Raw genomic sequence first — 17,197 nt, forward strand, 5'->3', positions numbered from 1 at the left:
CTCCCACCCTGGTCACATGATAGAATTATTGTGAGTCTTGTGAAATCCCACACGTCTGATAATATAATATTTTTTCTGCTTCTCATATTTGCTGTATTATTACTTTTGTGAAATTTGACTCACAGAGATTTATTAAGTTAAGTTTTTCAAACAAACTATGTGGATATGTCCTAGCTCCTTAGACACGGGAAGGCGCCGAGACACATGACCCGGCCGTGTGTCCGACGCGTGTCACGTAACCTGGAGCGCGGACAAGATCATGCTTGAAATAGAACCATCCAGTAAAGAAATACATTAGCACTTATTAGCCCATACTTAGATTGCCAGTAGATGGCGCGTCATGTGACTCGCCGCAGGCCCGTCGGGTCACAGGACACGTCACTCGCCGTAGCAGCGTCGGGTCACGTGACGCGTCACAACTTAAAGTAAATAGAAGGGGCGGAAGTAACTGCGGGTGTAACTGCACGTCATCGTGCAGTCATCGGCGATACACAACCAGCCAAATACCTGGTTATGAGCGTCACGTGACTATGAAGGGAAAGTCACGTGAGTGAGTTATGAATTCTCATCAAATTGACCTCCGTGGATAACGGAGAATACTTGCGATCACATGACCGCTCTAGATCAATCAAAGGGTCAGATGATCTAATTGGCTGAAATTTATGTCAATCAAACTGAGTCACCAATAGAAATATATATGATAGAATCACCATAACAACCAGGTGTAAACATATATGATTATTGGTTAAAAACCGTTTAACCTGCACTTCCTGGAATAAGCTTAGAGAAACAAATAAACTGCAAAATCACAATAAGTTTTAATAATAATAGAAATGGATTAAATAAATATATCAGGTCTGCCTTCCTAACACTATACACATTTTTTAGATATGTTTTGAAGTGATTGAAGTAATTATCTGTTACATCTGTCACTAATCCTCCTCATTAAGAAGGGTATATAAACCCTCACTTCCTACTGCATGGTATCCTTTGACAAAGCTGCAAATCTTTTGGGGAAGCAGTGAAACGCGTTAGGACCCCCCATCTGCACCACTTCAGTTCTTCAAGACCGCCACCCTGTGTCTGAACCAGCCCGGAACCCACCAGCAAACTTCCACCCACCCTAATGAGGACAACCACAGCAATCACCATCTAAATGAGGACATTCACCTCCAGCATGGAACCACCATTATGGAAGCCTTTCCACCTCTAATACGGTGATCGGTAACTATCAAATAACCGAACTGTGGATTTATCAGGGCATCTATTCAGGAACAGACACATATGGTCTAACATAGATGGAGATGAACTGATCTAGGTGCACATTTTGTATTTTTACCAATTCATTTTGAGGAGTGAATAATATTCATATTTTATTTATTTTTTAATAAATTGACAAAGAATTTTAATATATATTGTTAAAAACTGTTTATTTCAATCACTTCAACTATAGCGCTGCCCACCCTACACATATTCTTGTTACCCTCAGGAGTGACTCTCCTGTCCATTGGCAGCAGCTTGGTGCAGCAACTCTTACTGAGCGCCTGTTCTTCTTTTCAGAAGGTACCCCTTGCATGGATACATTTAAAACCTGGACCATTGGGGTGCCTTGAGGACGACATTTGGGAACCTCTGTCTTTAAACTATATCAGAAGGAAAACAAACATACCCATAATACCGAGTGTGTCCGGCACATGAACAAATGATCAGTATTGGGAATAACCGGACATAAAGAATTGAATTTGAATGTTTTGTTTTTTTTAAATTTATGTTTTGTGTAAAAAAAAACAACAACTTTTCCAACCCTCCTTATATTTTAACAATTACCTTTCGGTTTTGCTCTATGAGACCACAACCTACTATACATATACAACCATATTACTCCAGGCACACAACCAATATCTGGTACATGCTCAACCCAAGACTTTTGTCTGGGCAGAATTAGCTTACACCGTTGGTTACCATTATGAACAATTGATGTGCGGATCCAAACAGTTTTTCTTGGAAAACCTAAGTTCTTCCATACTAGAGGAACTGATCAAGGAAGTTTTTTGTTTTTTCAAAGGGTTATCCAAACATTCAGGAACTCCAGATAGATCATATTGGCATCCGTGCCCAATACAAAACGTTTTGACTCTTCACAAAGATTGCCAAGCGGCAGCAATAGAGGGTCTAACAGCACCGGGGGAGCCCAAGCTGAGATATGTTTCCTTCCATCACACTGATCACAGGGATTGCCAAGCGGCAGCAATAGAGGGTCTAACAGCACCGGGGGAGCCCAAGCTGAGATATGTTTCCTTCCATCACACTGATCACAGGGATTACCAAGCGGCAGCAATAGAGGATCTAACAGCACAAAGGGAGCCCAAGCTGAGTTATGTTTCCCTCCATTACACTGATCACAGGGATTACCAAGCGGCAGCAATAGAGGATCTAACAGCACAAAGGGAGCCCAAGCTGAGATATGTTTCCCTCCGTCACACTGATCACAGGGATTACCAAGCGGCAGCAATAGAGGATCTAACAGCACAAAGGGAGCCCAAGCTGAGATATGTTTCCCTCTATCACACTGATCACAGGGATTGCCAAGCACAGTAATGGAGGATCTAACAGCACCAGGAGAGCCCAAGCTGAGATATGTTTCCCTCCGTCACACTGATCACAGGGATTGCCAAGCAGCAGCAATAGAGGGTCTAACAGCACCAGGGTAGCCCAAGCTGAGATATGTTTCCTTCCATCACACTGATCACAGGCATTGCCAAGCAGCAGCAATAGAGGATCTAACAGCACCAGGGGAGGAGCCCAAGCTGAGATATGTTTCCTTCCATCACACTGATCACAGGGATTGCCAAGCGGCAGCAATAGAGGATCTAACAGCACCAGGGGAGGAGCGCAAGCTGAGATATGTTTCCTTCCATCACACTGATCACAGGGATTGCCAAGCGGCAGCAATAGAGGATCTAACAGCACCAGGGGAGGAGCGCAAGCTGAGATATGTTTCCTTCCATCACACTGATCACAGGGATTGCCAAGTGGCAGCAATAGAGGATCTAACAGCACCAGGGGAGGAGCGCAAGCTGAGATATGTTTCCTTCCATCACACTGATCACAAGGATTGCCAAGCGGCAGCAATAGAGGATCTAACAGCACAAAGGGAGCCCAAGCTGAGATATGTTTCCCTCTATCACACTGATCACAAGGATTGCCAAGCAGCAGCAATAGAGGATCTAACAGCACTAGGGGAGCCCAAGCTGAGATATGTTTCCCTCCGTCACACTGATCACAGGGATTACCAAGCGGCAGCAATAGAGGATCTAACAGCACAAAGGGAGCCCAAGCTGAGATATGTTTCCTTCCATCACACTGATCACAGGGATTGCCAAGCAGCAGCAATAGAGGGTCTAACAGCACCAGGGTAGCCCAAGCTGAGATGTTTCCTTCCATCACACTGATCACAGGCATTGCCAAGCAGCAGCAATAGAGGATCTAACAGCACCAGGAGAGCCCAAGCTGAGATATGTTTCCTTCCATCACACTGATCACAGGGATTGCCAAGCGGCAGCAATAGAGGATCTAACAGCACCAGGGGAGGAGCGCAAGCTGAGATATGTTTCCTTCCATCACACTGATCACAGGGATTGCCAAGCGGCAGCAATAGAGGATCTAACAGCACCAGGGGAGGAGCGCAAGCTGAGATATGTTTCCTTCCATCACACTGATCACAGGGATTGCCAAGCGGCAGCAATAGAGGATCTAACAGCACCAGGGGAGGAGCGCAAGCTGAGATATGTTTCCTTCCATCACACTGATCACAGGGATTGCCAAGTTGCAGCAATAGAGGATCTAACAGCACCAGGGGAGGAGCGCAAGCTGAGATATGTTTCCTTCCATCACACTGATCACAAGGATTGCCAAGCGGCAGCAATAGAGGATCTAACAGCACAAAGGGAGCCCAAGCTGAGATATGTTTCCCTCTATCACACTGATCACAAGGATTGCCAAGCAGCAGCAATAGAGGATCTAACAGCACTAGGGGAGCCCAAGCTGAGATATGTTTCCCTCCGTCACACTGATCACAGGGATTACCAAGCGGCAGCAATAGAGGATGTAACAGCACCAAAGTAGCCCAAGCTGAGATATGTTTCCCTCCGTCATACTGATCACAAGAAGGATGAGGTTCAGGTCTCAGCAATTCTGCAATTAAGATCATAGATATCAGAGTTTGCAACAACAAAAAAATTAGGCTTCAGTAAGAGCTATGGCTACTACCTCATCATTATTTATTTATTTATTTATTTATTATTTATTAACAGTTTCTTTTATAGCGCAGCAAATTCCGTTGCGCTTTACAATTTGAAATAACAATAACAAACTGGGTGATAACAGTCATAGAGGTAGGAAGGCCCTGCTCGCAAGCTTACAATCTATAGGGAAATAGTCATAAGTACACAAGGAAAGGTGCTATCTATTGCATAGAATGAAAAGACATGTGAGGATATGTGTGGACTGTACAGAGTGGATGTAATTTGATAGGAAGGTTTATGAAAGCTATGTGGGCGGTTCAGGAATTTAATACGCTTGCCTAAAGAGGTGAGTTTTGAGGGAACGCTTGAAGGTTTGGAGACTAGAGGAGTGTCTTATTGTGCGTGGTAGGGCATTCCACAGAGTGGGTGCAGCCCAAAGAAAGTTCTGCAGTCGTGAGTGGGAGCGAGTAATGAGTGTGGATGGGAGACGCAGGTCTTGTGAAGAGCGCAGAGGTCGGGTTGGGAGATATTTTGTGATAAGCAAAGTGATGTACGTTGGTGTAGTTTGGTTAATGGCCTTGTGTGTGAGTAAAAGTATTTTATATTGAATGCGGTAGAGTACAGGTAACCAATGGATGAACTGACAGAGTGGATCTGCAGACGATGAACGTCTAGCGAGGAAGATCAGCCTGTTAGGGTCTCCTGCCCTGTGCTGCCACGTCGTCATGGCAACCGGGAGGCAAGTGCTAGTGGAGTAACCTGAGCGCAGCTGATACTCCGGTTCGGGTCTTTTGTTGTGCAGTGGTTACAGGATCTGTGCACGGCAGGGGATCCGGTGCTGGTTTTTGTGCTCACAGTCTGTGAGGTCTGAGTGGGGCGTGGACAGCACCTGCTATATAAACCCTCTTCTCAGGTTAGGCAGATGCTGCTGAATCTTTGTTGGTTAGTCAGTTCCTGAAAGTTAGCTAGTACTGTGTAACTTTGTATTTGCTTGTTGCTTACTGCAAATAGGCCTTGGGATTTGGTACTACACTCTGCCAATACAGACCTAGCAGTAAGACTGGAGTCAGTCGTTTAACCTGCTGGGGTTCTTTTGCTACTCTGTGAACCTAGCAAGTTTGCGGCTGTATTCTCAGACTTGCCTGCCAAAATCCTTTCTCACTGTGCAAGGTGTCCAGGTGTCAGTTTAGTGGCAGTAAGCTGAACCGGTGCACTGCAAGTGAGGACTAGGATTGTGGAGACTCTCCTTGTGTCTATTATTCCATCTCTGACCAAGGAGTTTACTGCCACACCCGTTGGTAACCCTTTAGGGTTTTGCTGTTGCCCTTAGCAACAGCATTTCGGGTTCTCTACGTATTAAATCACAACATCTCGCTTCTTTCCATCTGAGCATTCCTAATACTAGGGAGACACCCAGCTTCTTAGCCTTTGGGCTTCTCTGTTCACTTTGTGTTTATTTTGTTACTCTATCACCTTCTGTGTATGTAATGTCATATTCCCCAGTCTGTCTGTGAGTTCATTTGTTTTGCATACCTCTCCGTTCAGACACCAGTACATTCCTGCTGGCACTGGTGTGCATAACAAAGCCTCGCCTCTGCATTCAGAATGGATTGTAGTGGTGAGAGTCTCGTTTTCAGAAGACCAGTTAGGAGACTATTACAATAATCAATGCGGGAGATAATGAGAGCGTGGATTAGAGTTTTAGCAGTGTCTTGTGTAAGGTATGGTCGTATTTTGGATATGTTTTTTAGATGCATGTAACATGATCTTGAGACAGATTGAATGTGGGGAACAAAGGACAGATCAGAGTCAAGGATGACACCTAGGCAGCGAGCTTGTGGGGTAGGGTAGATAGTCGAGTTTTCAACAGTGATAGAGATATCAGGTTGGTACCTACTATTGGCTGGGGGAAATATAATTAACTCTGTCTTTGAAATATTAAGTTTGAGGTGGCGAGATGTCATCCAGGATGAGATGGCAGAAAGGTTTTCAGTGACACGGTCCAGTACAGATAGGGACAAGTCAGGGGAGGATAGGTAGATTTGAGTATCATCTGCGTACAGATGATACTGAAAACCAAAAGAGCTGATTATCTATACCTCATCTCTTGGTAAACTAGAGTATAGAGTACAGGTAACCAATGGATCATACAATAATGTGGTTCCAGTCCTTGAGGCAACAACTTAGTAACACCTATTTTATGAATAATCTGCTCCATCATGGACGCGTCAATCTGTACGCACTAGTGAACCACATCCTTGTGTGTATTCCCGATCCAGTGCACGCACAGCAGCTGATTTAGGGCAGCACGGATGGTGTGGCGGTTAACATTACTGCCGCACAGCACTGAGGTCATGGGTTCAATTCCCACCATGGCCCTAACTGTGGAGTGTGTATATTCTCCATGTGCTAGCCTGGGCTTCCTACCACAATTCAAAAATATACTGGTAGGTTAATTGGCTCCCAATCAAAAATGAACCCTATCGTATAAGTGTGTGCATGTACATGTGTTTAGGGCGGACTGGAAAGGCCAAGTGGTTCTTATCTGCTGCCAAATTCTATGTTTCTATCTCCCCCACAGTGGCACAGGAGCAGTTTACTGGAATCAGTGAGATGCATGTGCAAATCAGCTTAGGTTTTTGTTTTTTTATGGACAATAAATCAGTCTCTGAGGATCTGAGCATGAGACCCTCCCAGGCAGTAATGAGGATTGGACCATACCTGAGAGTCTATAACACCACTGGGATCTCAGCCGGATGCTATGACTCAGGAAAGGTCGGAGCTTGCTACTGCCAATGGCCCTCATTCAGACCTGAACGCTCACTAGGTTTTTTTTTGCAGTCCTGCGTTCGCAGAGTCGTCGCCTGCAGGTGGAGTGTATTTTAGCTTTGCAAGTGTGCCATCATGAAAAGATTTTGTGCAGTCTCTGCACAGCCCAGGACTTATTCAGCCGCTGCGAACACTGCCGCCTGTCCGGGACCGGAATTGACGTCAGACACCCTCCCTGCAAACGCTTGGACACACCTGCGTTTTTCCAACCACTCTGTCAGGTCTCTGGATTTGTCTGTCTCCGGCGGGGGTGCTAGTGGGTCAGTGTTGGTGCGATGTACAAAGCGGGGAGGCAATATGAAAGTCCGGCGCATAAGCGCTGATGTTTTATTATACAGGAATCACAGAGTAGATGGTATAGCAGTGAATGACAAACTGAAACCAGGCAATAAAGTAACAGTGATTGGTATTGAATCCAAAACAACTGAAAAGTCTCTTGCAACAGAAATATAAAGTGACTTGATGCTGAATGTGAATGAAATAAACAGAACTCCGGTAAAACTTGTAAAACACACAGTCTCTGTAAAACAAAGTCCTTATGGCCACACTAGGCCCAAGCAGGAGACAGTCTCTATGCAATGAGGTGATATACTTGCAGAGATGCACAGATGGTATGCAATTAGCAGTGCACAGGTAATAATGAATGCAACACCTGAGGAGAGTCTCTTACGGCTTGATGAGCTGGTAACTGGCTGTGGATGAAGTCTGAAGAAAACAGGAGAGCTGCAGTGAGATGAGATGACAGGAGGTAACCACGGGGAATCGCTGGAAACAGGAACACAGGAGTCCGGAGAACAAGGCACACCGAATGTGACTCGTCTGAGGCAATGTGAGTGAGCCACGGACTGGGAGTTATACCCATGGCTCTGCAGTGATTGGTCACTGAACTCTGGGTGGAGACATAGTGCTGGATTGCACACCTGGGTCAGCTGAGTGCAGGAGTCATGGCAACGACCTCACAGGCAGGACACCGGCACACAGCAGAATGCACATAGGACCGGACTCAGGGGTACTCAGCAAGGCGGAAGATGACGCTTGCGGTCCATACACACCTGCAGCCGCACCTGGGGCCATGACCTCCGGAGGCCCGCACACCAGCGCGCTGGTAGGTGAGACGTAGCAGAGCGCCGATTCCTGACACACTCCCTGAAAACGGTCAGTTGCCTCCCACAAACGCCCTCTTCCTGTCAATCACCTAGTGATCGCCTGTGCGAATGGATTCTTTGCACAAACCCATCGCTGAGCGGCGATCGGCTTTGTACCTGTATGATGCGCCTGCGCATTGCGGTGCATGCGCATTTCTGTCCTGATTGCAGGACTGCAAAAAACGCTAGCGAGCAATCAGGTCTGAATCACCCACAATGTTTCTAAGGTCTTATTTTCTTTAAGAAGGTCTGCAAAATGGGGTCTAGCACTTATCCCACTAAGATCCAGGTGGCATCTCCAAGTGTGTGTGTGTGGAAATAGAATTATTCTCTGGTGAGGATTGTTTCTTTCCAGGCAGATAAGATGCCTGAAACCATTTATAGCTCCATAGGATCTCATCCTGGTGCAATAGGCGCTGACAGAAGACCATTTTCATCCTTTACAGAGATTCCTCTAATGGCGCTTACACCTAAAGTTCCATTTCTGCTTGGCACCAACAATAAGAGATCCAGGTCTAACGGCACATAGAGCATTTTTCCTAAAGTTGTTTAAATATTTAATCATCTTTCATGTCCTGAGCCTACAAACCAAAAAGATGAAATGCTACATAGATTTTGTACGAACAATTTCCAGAAAAAGCTATATATTCTAGATATAGTAAGTACGATTTTCAGTAAAGGCTGCACATTCTAGATTTAGTAAGAATGATTTCCTGGAAAGGCTACACATTCTAGATTTAGTAAGAATGATTTCCTGGAAAGAGTACACACTCTAGATTTAGTAAGAATGATTTTCCTGGAAAGGCTGCACATTCTGGATTTAGTAAGAATGAATTCCTGGAAAGGCTACACATTCTAGATTTAGTAAGAAAGATTTCCTTGAAAGGCTACACATTCTAGATTTAGTAAAAATGATTTCCAGGAATGGCTACACATTCTAGATTTAGTAAAAATGATTTCCAGGAATGGCTACACATTCTAGATTTAGAAAGAATGATTTCCAGGAATGGCTATACATTCTAGATTTAGTAAAAATGATTTCCAGGAATGGCTATACATTCTAGATTTAGTAAGAATGATTTCCTGGAAAGAGTACACACTCTAGATTTAGTAAGAATGATTTTCCTGGAAAGGCTGCACATTCTGGATTTAGTAAGAATGAATTCCTGGAAAGGCTACACATTCTAGATTTACAGATTTAGTAAAAATGATTTCCAGGAATGGCTACACATTCTAGATTTAGTAAAAATGATTTCCAGGAATGGCTACACATTCTAGATTTAGAATGATTTCCAGGAATAGCTACACATTCTAGATTTAGAATGATTTCCAGGAATGGCTATACATTCTAGATTTAGTAAAAAATGATTTCCAGGAATGGCTATACATTCTAGATTTAGTAAGAAAGATTTCCTGGAAAGGGTACACATTCTATATTTAGTAAAAATGATTTCCAGGAATGGCTACACATTCTAGATTTAGAAAGAATGATTTCCAGGAATGGCTATACATTCTAGATTTAGTAAGAATGATTTTCCTGGAAAGGCTGCACATTCTGGATTTAGTAAGAATGAATTCCTGGAAAGGCTACACATTCTAGATTTAGTAAGAAAGATTTCCTTGAAAGGCTACACATTCTAGATTTAGTAAAAATGATTTCCAGGAATGGCTACACATTCTAGATTTAGAATTATTTCCAGGAATGGCTATACATTCTAGATTTAGTAAAAATGATTTCCAGGAATGGCTATACATTCTAGATTTAGTAAGAAAGATTTCCTGGAAAGGGTACACATTCTATATTTAGTAAAAATGATTTCCAGGAATGGCTACACATTCTAGATTTAGAAAGAATGATTTCCAGGAATGGCTATACATTCTAGATTTAGTAAGAATGATTTTCCTGGAAAGGCTGCACATTCTGGATTTAGTAAGAATGAATTCCTGGAAAGGCTACACATTCTAGATTTAGTAAGAATGATTTCCAGAAATGGCTACACATTCTGGATTTAGTAAGAATTATTTCCCGGAAAGGCTACACATTCTCGATTTAGCAAGAATTATTTCCTGGAAAGGCTACACATTCTAGAGTTAGTAAAAATGATTTCCAAGAATGGCTATACATTCTAGATTTAGTAAAAATGATTTCCAGGAATGGCTATACATTCTAGATTTAGTAAGAAAGATTTCCTTGAAAGGCTACACATTCTAGATTTAGTAAAAATGATTTCCAGGAATGGCTACACATTCTAGATTTAGAAAGAATGATTTCCAGGAATGGCTATACATTCTAGATTTAGTAAGAATGATTTCCTGGAAAGGCTACACATTCTAGATTTAGTAAGAATGATTTCCTGGAAAGAGTACACACTCTAGATTTAGTAAGAATGATTTTCCTGGAAAGGCTGCACATTCTGGATTTAGTAAGAATGAATTCCTGGAAAGGCTACACATTCTAGATTTAGTAAGAAAGATTTCCTTGAAAGGCTACACATTCTAGATTTAGTAAAAATGATTTCCAGGAATGGCTACACATTCTAGATTTAGTAAAAATGATTTCCAGGAATGGCTACACATTCTAGATTTAGAATGATTTCCAGGAATGGCTACACATTCTAGATTTAGAATGATTTCCAGGAATGGCTATACATTCTAGATTTAGTAAAAAATGATTTCCAGGAATGGCTATACATTCTAGATTTAGTAAGAAAGATTTCCTGGAAAGGGTACACATTCTATATTTAGTAAAAATGATTTCCAGGAATGGCTACACATTCTAGATTTAGAAAGAATGATTTCCAGGAATGGCTATACATTCTAGATTTAGTAAGAATGATTTTCCTGGAAAGGCTGCACATTCTGGATTTAGTAAGAATGAATTCCTGGAAAGGCTACACATTCTAGATTTAGTAAGAAAGATTTCCTTGAAAGGCTACACATTCTAGATTAAGGAAAAATGATTTCCAGGAATGGCTACACATTCTAGATTTAGAATGATTTCCAGGAATGGCTATACATTCTAGATTTAGTAAAAATGATTTCCAGGAATGGCTATACATTCTAGATTTAGTAAGAAAGATTTCCTGGAAAGGGTACACATTCTATATTTAGTAAAAATGATTTCCAGGAATGGCTACACATTCTAGATTTAGAAAGAATGATTTCCAGGAATGGCTATACATTCTAGATTTAGTAAGAATGATTTTCCTGGAAAGGCTGCACATTCTGGATTTAGTAAGAATGAATTCCTGGAAAGGCTACACATTCTAGATTTAGTAAGAAAGATTTCCTTGAAAGGCTACACATTCTAGATTTAGTAAAAATGATTTCCAGGAATGGCTACACATTCTAGATTTAGAATGATTTCCAGGAATGGCTATACATTCTAGATTTAGTAAAAATGATTTCCAGGAATGGCTATACATTCTAGATTTAGTAAGAAAGATTTCCTGGAAAGGGTACACATTCTATATTTAGTAAAAATGATTTCCAGGAATGGCTACACATTCTAGATTTAGAAAGAATGATTTCCAGGAATGGCTATACATTCTAGATTTAGTAAGAATGATTTTCCTGGAAAGGCTGCACATTCTGGATTTAGTAAGAATGAATTCCTGGAAAGGCTACACATTCTAGATTTAGTAAGAATGATTTCCAGAAATGGCTACACATTCTGGATTTAGTAAGAATTATTTCCCGGAAAGGCTACACATTCTCGATTTAGCAAGAATTATTTCCTGGAAAGGCTACACATTCTAGAGTTAGTAAAAATGATTTCCAAGAATGGCTATACATTCTAGATTTAGTAAAAATGATTTCCAGGAATGGCTATACATTCTAGATTTAGTAAGAAAGATTTCCTTGAAAGGCTACACATTCTAGATTTAGTAAAAATGATTTCCAGGAATGGCTACACATTCTAGATTTAGAAAGAATGATTTCCAGGAATGGCTATACATTCTAGATTTAGTTAGAATGATTTTCCTGGAAAGGCTGCACATTCTGGATTTAGTAAGAATGAATTCCTGGAAAGGCTACACATTCTAGATTTAGTAAGAATGATTTCCTGGAAAGACTACACATTCTAGATTTAGTAAGGAACATTTCCCCATATCTTGCTGAAACCAAACAAGTTACAGAAACATCTGTTCTAGCTGGTCCTAAAGAAAGTCCACTCATGAAGATGGATAAGACAGGTAATTGCTCAGATTTATAAGAGGAAAGACCCAGTTGTCTCATAAGTTTTCAGATCACATTCCATTGGTACTTTCACAACTTATTGGCACAGGTATCTACAGAAGACTTATGCAAGTCTGCAGTTGGTCCTCAACTCACCTTCTCTTGGACTTTGCTAATTCTGTAGATACACAATGTGGAAAGAAAAAACTTCAAGTTATGGGGCAGCAATGTGTTTAACACAGGTTTGCTTCAGTGCTTAATTGTTTCCCATGCCCCTTCTTCCCACCATATTAAATGGTACCTCTCATTAGTCATTAAGTTTGAGAAAAAAAATGTTACTTGATAATTGTTTTTCTTTTAAATGTGTTTTATATTTTTAGAAACAGTCACTGAAGACAAGGACAGTAGGGAGGAGGTCAGGGATAGACCTTTTCGGGGTTGTGAACTTTTTCCTGCCTATCTCATGCAGAAGGGGATTTGAGCCACTGGTAATGGGGGCCATCAAGTTATTCAAGTAATATAATTTGCATATACAAATCTTTTCCCCTCTAGATGGATGTAACAGGAGAAATATATTGACTGGATGTCCCGTTGTATCCAGAGAATGTGAAATAGAAGATAAAGACATCACAAAAGATTATTTGGAAGAAAACACTGTGAGCCAAATTCTACATCCAGTACCTCACAGGGCAGATATATCATCTGTTACCTCTAACCAGGAGGAATATTCTCCTGATACATCAGATATTGGTCCATCCATTACAGCTCATAGGACGTTTCCCAGTTCTGTAGATGCCAAGTGTTTTACACAGAGCATAAGGCTTATTACTCATAAGCCAGCTAAGACACGCGAGAGGCCATTTCCATGTTCTGAGTGTGGGAAATGTTTTACGCAGAAATCACATCTTGCTAAACATCATAGAAGTCACACAGGTGAGAGGCCATTTCCATGTTCTGAGTGTGGGAAATGTTTTAAATGCAAATCATATCTTGTTATACATGAGAGAATTCACACAGGTGAGAAACCATTTCCATGCTCTGAGTGTGGGAAATGTTTCAGACAGAAATCAGCTCTTGTTGTACATGAGAAAAGTCACACAGGGGAGAAACCGTTTCCATGTTCAAGGTGTGGGAAATGTTTTACAAGTAAAACATCTCTTGTCAAACATCAGAGAAATCACACAGGTGAGAGGCCATTTATATGTTCTGAGTGTGGGAAATGTTTTAAACAGAACTCTGATCTTGTTCACCATAACAGAAATCACACTATTTTGAAACCATTTCCTTGCTCTGAGTGTGGGAAAGGTTTTAAATGCAAATCAGATCTTGTTACACATCAGAGAATCCACACAGGTGAGAGGCCATTTCCATGCTCTGAATGTGGGAAATGTTTTACCCAAAAATCAAGTCTTGTTGTACATCAGAAAAGTCACAACAGGGAGAAGCGACTTCCATGCTTTCAATGTGGGAAATGTCTTACATGTAAATCACACCTTGTTACACATGAAAGAATTCACACAGGAGAGAGATGATATCTTGTTAAATGACTCAGGCACTTTTATCCAGGTCATATATTGGAGAATGTAGTGTTTTATTTAAACATTAAATTTTATTTTTTTATTGAGTGAATGGGAAGGAAATGCCACTTGGCAGCGTGGGTAGTAGGGTTTGGAATAGGATCACCCAAATGGCTGTATTAGTAATTTTATGTGCTACGTTCTGAGACCTGAAAGACATTTTTTGAGCATAAACTTATATTTATTGTTAGCCATATTTTTTATAACTTATATTTGTTCTCTAAAGAAATAAAAGGCTACATTGTAATATTTTATATTTCAATTTTTCACCTTCTGATACATCATTTTATACTTTGACTTCTTTATTAAAAACTATTTAAAGGCTAATTCCCAATTAAGGTTTGGTAGAAATTCCTCCATGCACATCCGCTCTGAACTTCCCATGAATTGTCTGTTCAGGAATTGCCGAGCTTGTCATCACCAACCAAGCCTTGTCTGATCATCACCAAGAGTCTCCTGCTCAGGGCTGTTCAACATCACTGGAGGCATTTGCTGGCTCATTGCAGGTCAAGGAACATTAACATTAAGGGGTATATTCAATAACTGTCGGAAGCTGCCGTCTTGTCGGAAAAAGACGGCAGCTTCCGACAGGTTTAGCGCGGAAGGGGTTCGGACCTATTCATTACAGCCCCATTTATTCCGACAAACCGGGAAACCCGACTTGTCGGAATGCACGTTGATCGGCGACTTCAGCCGCAGGGCCAAACCCGACAGGTTTTAGCCCCGTTTCCGACAATCTAAATCTGACTAAAGTCAGATTGAGATGAGTGAGCTGAGAGCAGGAGATGGAGCAGCGGGGAGAGCAGGGACCCAGCAAAAGCATCCATCCGGCTCCAGCAAGCGAAGTCCTGCATGCTGGAGCCGGGTGGACGCTTCAATGAGCCTCCGCTGCTGCTCCCCCGTCTCCTCTCATCCCCCATCAGCTCCGTCTCCTCCGCTGCTCTACCCCCCCCCCCTCCCCACAACGCCACAGATATCACGTGCTCCCGGCTCCTTTTGCCGCAGACATCACCTCCTCCTGGCGGCCGGCACCACTAACTGCTCCCTTCCCCCTGGTGCTGCTGACAGCAGCAGGACAGGTCACCGGGAGCGGCCAAATCCGACAGTCGGATTTGGCCGCTCTTTTGAATAGGGGTTGTCGGGTCCATTCTGACAACTGCATGTCGGAATAGACCCGACTCTTATTGAATATACCCCTATGTCTGAGCTAGTTTCAGCCACAGCTAAATGTTTGGTCTTGGGTGGAATTTGCCGGCATCTCACCTGCTTTGTAATTGAATTTTTTGTAGATGTGATCACTCAGGGATATGTGTGTAAGTGTTATTGTGATAGAACTGTACCTGCTGTCTGTGATAGCACTGGTAAGAGGATGAGTGCGCTATCAACCCATGGGGAGATTGGTGTTGTGATGGTCACGTCGAGTTCCAAGAAGAATCTGAAGATATGACGCATACAGTTATCAGACACAGCAAAGCTGATTGGTTATAGCTTCAACAGGGGTAGGTCCATGTGTGACAGCCATTGCTGTGCGCTGGGGACAGTTTAAAGAAAAACGTGGGCCAGATTGTCGCACACAAGCCTGACAGGTCTTGTGTTTATCACAGGCGGAAATTGCTAATTTTTAAAGGTTGAGCCATCCTTTGATGGATCACACTATTGTACACCATATTGAAAATGTGTTTGTTATTTCAATTTTGTTTATCAATGATAATAGTGATTGTTTTATATATATTGGTAGATGTTCAATTAGCTTAGTGATATCATTCAGGTGCTCGGAAGGGAGGGGTATTTCTAAGCAAGAAAAAAGGCATTTGTTTCCCCCAGCACCCTGAATGATAACCGTAACCAGATATAAATTCCACATAATAATAGAATTCAGAGATCTTCGTTACACATATTTGCGCAAATGTGTGAATAAGCCCCAAAGCCACATCAAGGCGTCTCTGTATATTTGGGGTCCCTAGCGCTATATCTAGGTGCAGGGTGTGGCACCCCAAAACACCAGCATAAGCCAGAAAGCCCAGCGTAGCATACCAGTGAAATAACTATAGTGTTAATAAATTAGTATTTAGGAAGCCGAAGCTATAGAGAAAGTGATACAAAAATGAAATGCAATTAAAATAGAGAAATAGTGTAAAAAAATGAATAAGTGAAAAGTGTTAGTAGAATGTAAAGGTATGCCACACTAAAGCCATCCAGCTCAGCCAGTCCAGAGGCACCACACCTCACAGCTGTTAATGCATTAAATTTGTTTCATGTAAACATGGAAGCTCTGTATACAGAATTTTGTTCTGTAAAGAAAGTTTTACCGGAAGTTATTTCTGACTGTGCAGATAAAGAATATGAAGGTAAATTGAACTATTTAATTTCCAAATGCGAACTTGATTGTTTGCCAGATATGTATAACATTGTCCAATATGTACTGTCCATCCCTATAAGCAATGTGTGACCGGACGGTTCCGTACTAAAGCCTTCACCGCTTTCATGTCCCGTCCCCAGTACACAGAATGGATGTTTAGGTCACACAGGACCTGGCCACATGGGAATTCCCACTTACCGTCAGTAACCGCCTGTTACTGACTCCACCCACTGCGCAGTGGGCGGATTTACGCTGCCACCACGAAATTCCTAACTTGCCGTGGCATTTGGAACCGCGGTTCTGCTCTGTATGCGTCGACACGCTGCCTTACCACACCTGTGTGGTGGTGATGAATCCCCAAATATTGCTTGCCCAAACACAGCACGGTATTAGGCCGAAGGCGGAGCTTGGAGACGCTGGTTCACCCTGGACAGCTGGTGAACAGAGCTAAGTTTTGCCTAGACCTGCAGGTCACAAGATGAAGCGGTCGTCTTGCAGCAGAAGATCTTTATTTGCCAACAAATAGTTCTGAAAAGAACTCAGCAATACAGCAGATGTTACAGAAGAATGAAACTGGTATAATACACTATTGTAGCTCACAGGCCTCCTCTTTTTATACAGTAAAATCACAAACCACAGTCCTTTCTATCCAATCAGGATATCTTACAAAATATAAATAAATTACATTTTAAAAGGATCTAAGTGCAAGAAGCAATTTCCTCCTTCCTGTCACACGCAAAATTTGGTATAATTTAAACTCCAATTGCTACCACCTGGGAGTTTACACTTCGCCATTGTTACATTTAACATATAGCTCCAAAATGCATATGTTTCTGTCTCATTCACATCTCCAGGCAAACCCAG

At 42.0% G+C, this 17,197-nt stretch overlaps 1 protein-coding gene across 3 annotated transcripts in view; it reads left to right on the forward strand.

Annotated features, from left to right (window-relative positions):
- The window catches only part of LOC135054549 (zinc finger protein 502-like), a 187,598-nt gene extending 173,395 nt beyond the window's left edge, over window positions 1–14,203 (forward strand). For 2 of the 3 annotated variants that reach the window (XM_063957703.1, XM_063957704.1), the window contains exon 7: window positions 12,950–14,203. In XM_063957703.1, coding sequence (XP_063813773.1) covers window positions 12,950–13,929 — 980 coding nt within the window. In that variant the 3' untranslated portion in view covers window positions 13,930–14,203. The remainder of the gene's footprint in view (window positions 1–12,949) is intronic. The other variant, XM_063957705.1, reaches the window with a different exon arrangement.
- Window positions 14,204–17,197: the final 2,994 nt, after the last annotated feature.

The sequence above is a fragment of the Pseudophryne corroboree genome, chromosome 3 (assembly GCF_028390025.1).
Source record: "Pseudophryne corroboree isolate aPseCor3 chromosome 3, aPseCor3.hap2, whole genome shotgun sequence".
In the NCBI taxonomy this organism is placed as follows: Eukaryota; Metazoa; Chordata; class Amphibia; order Anura; family Myobatrachidae; genus Pseudophryne; species Pseudophryne corroboree.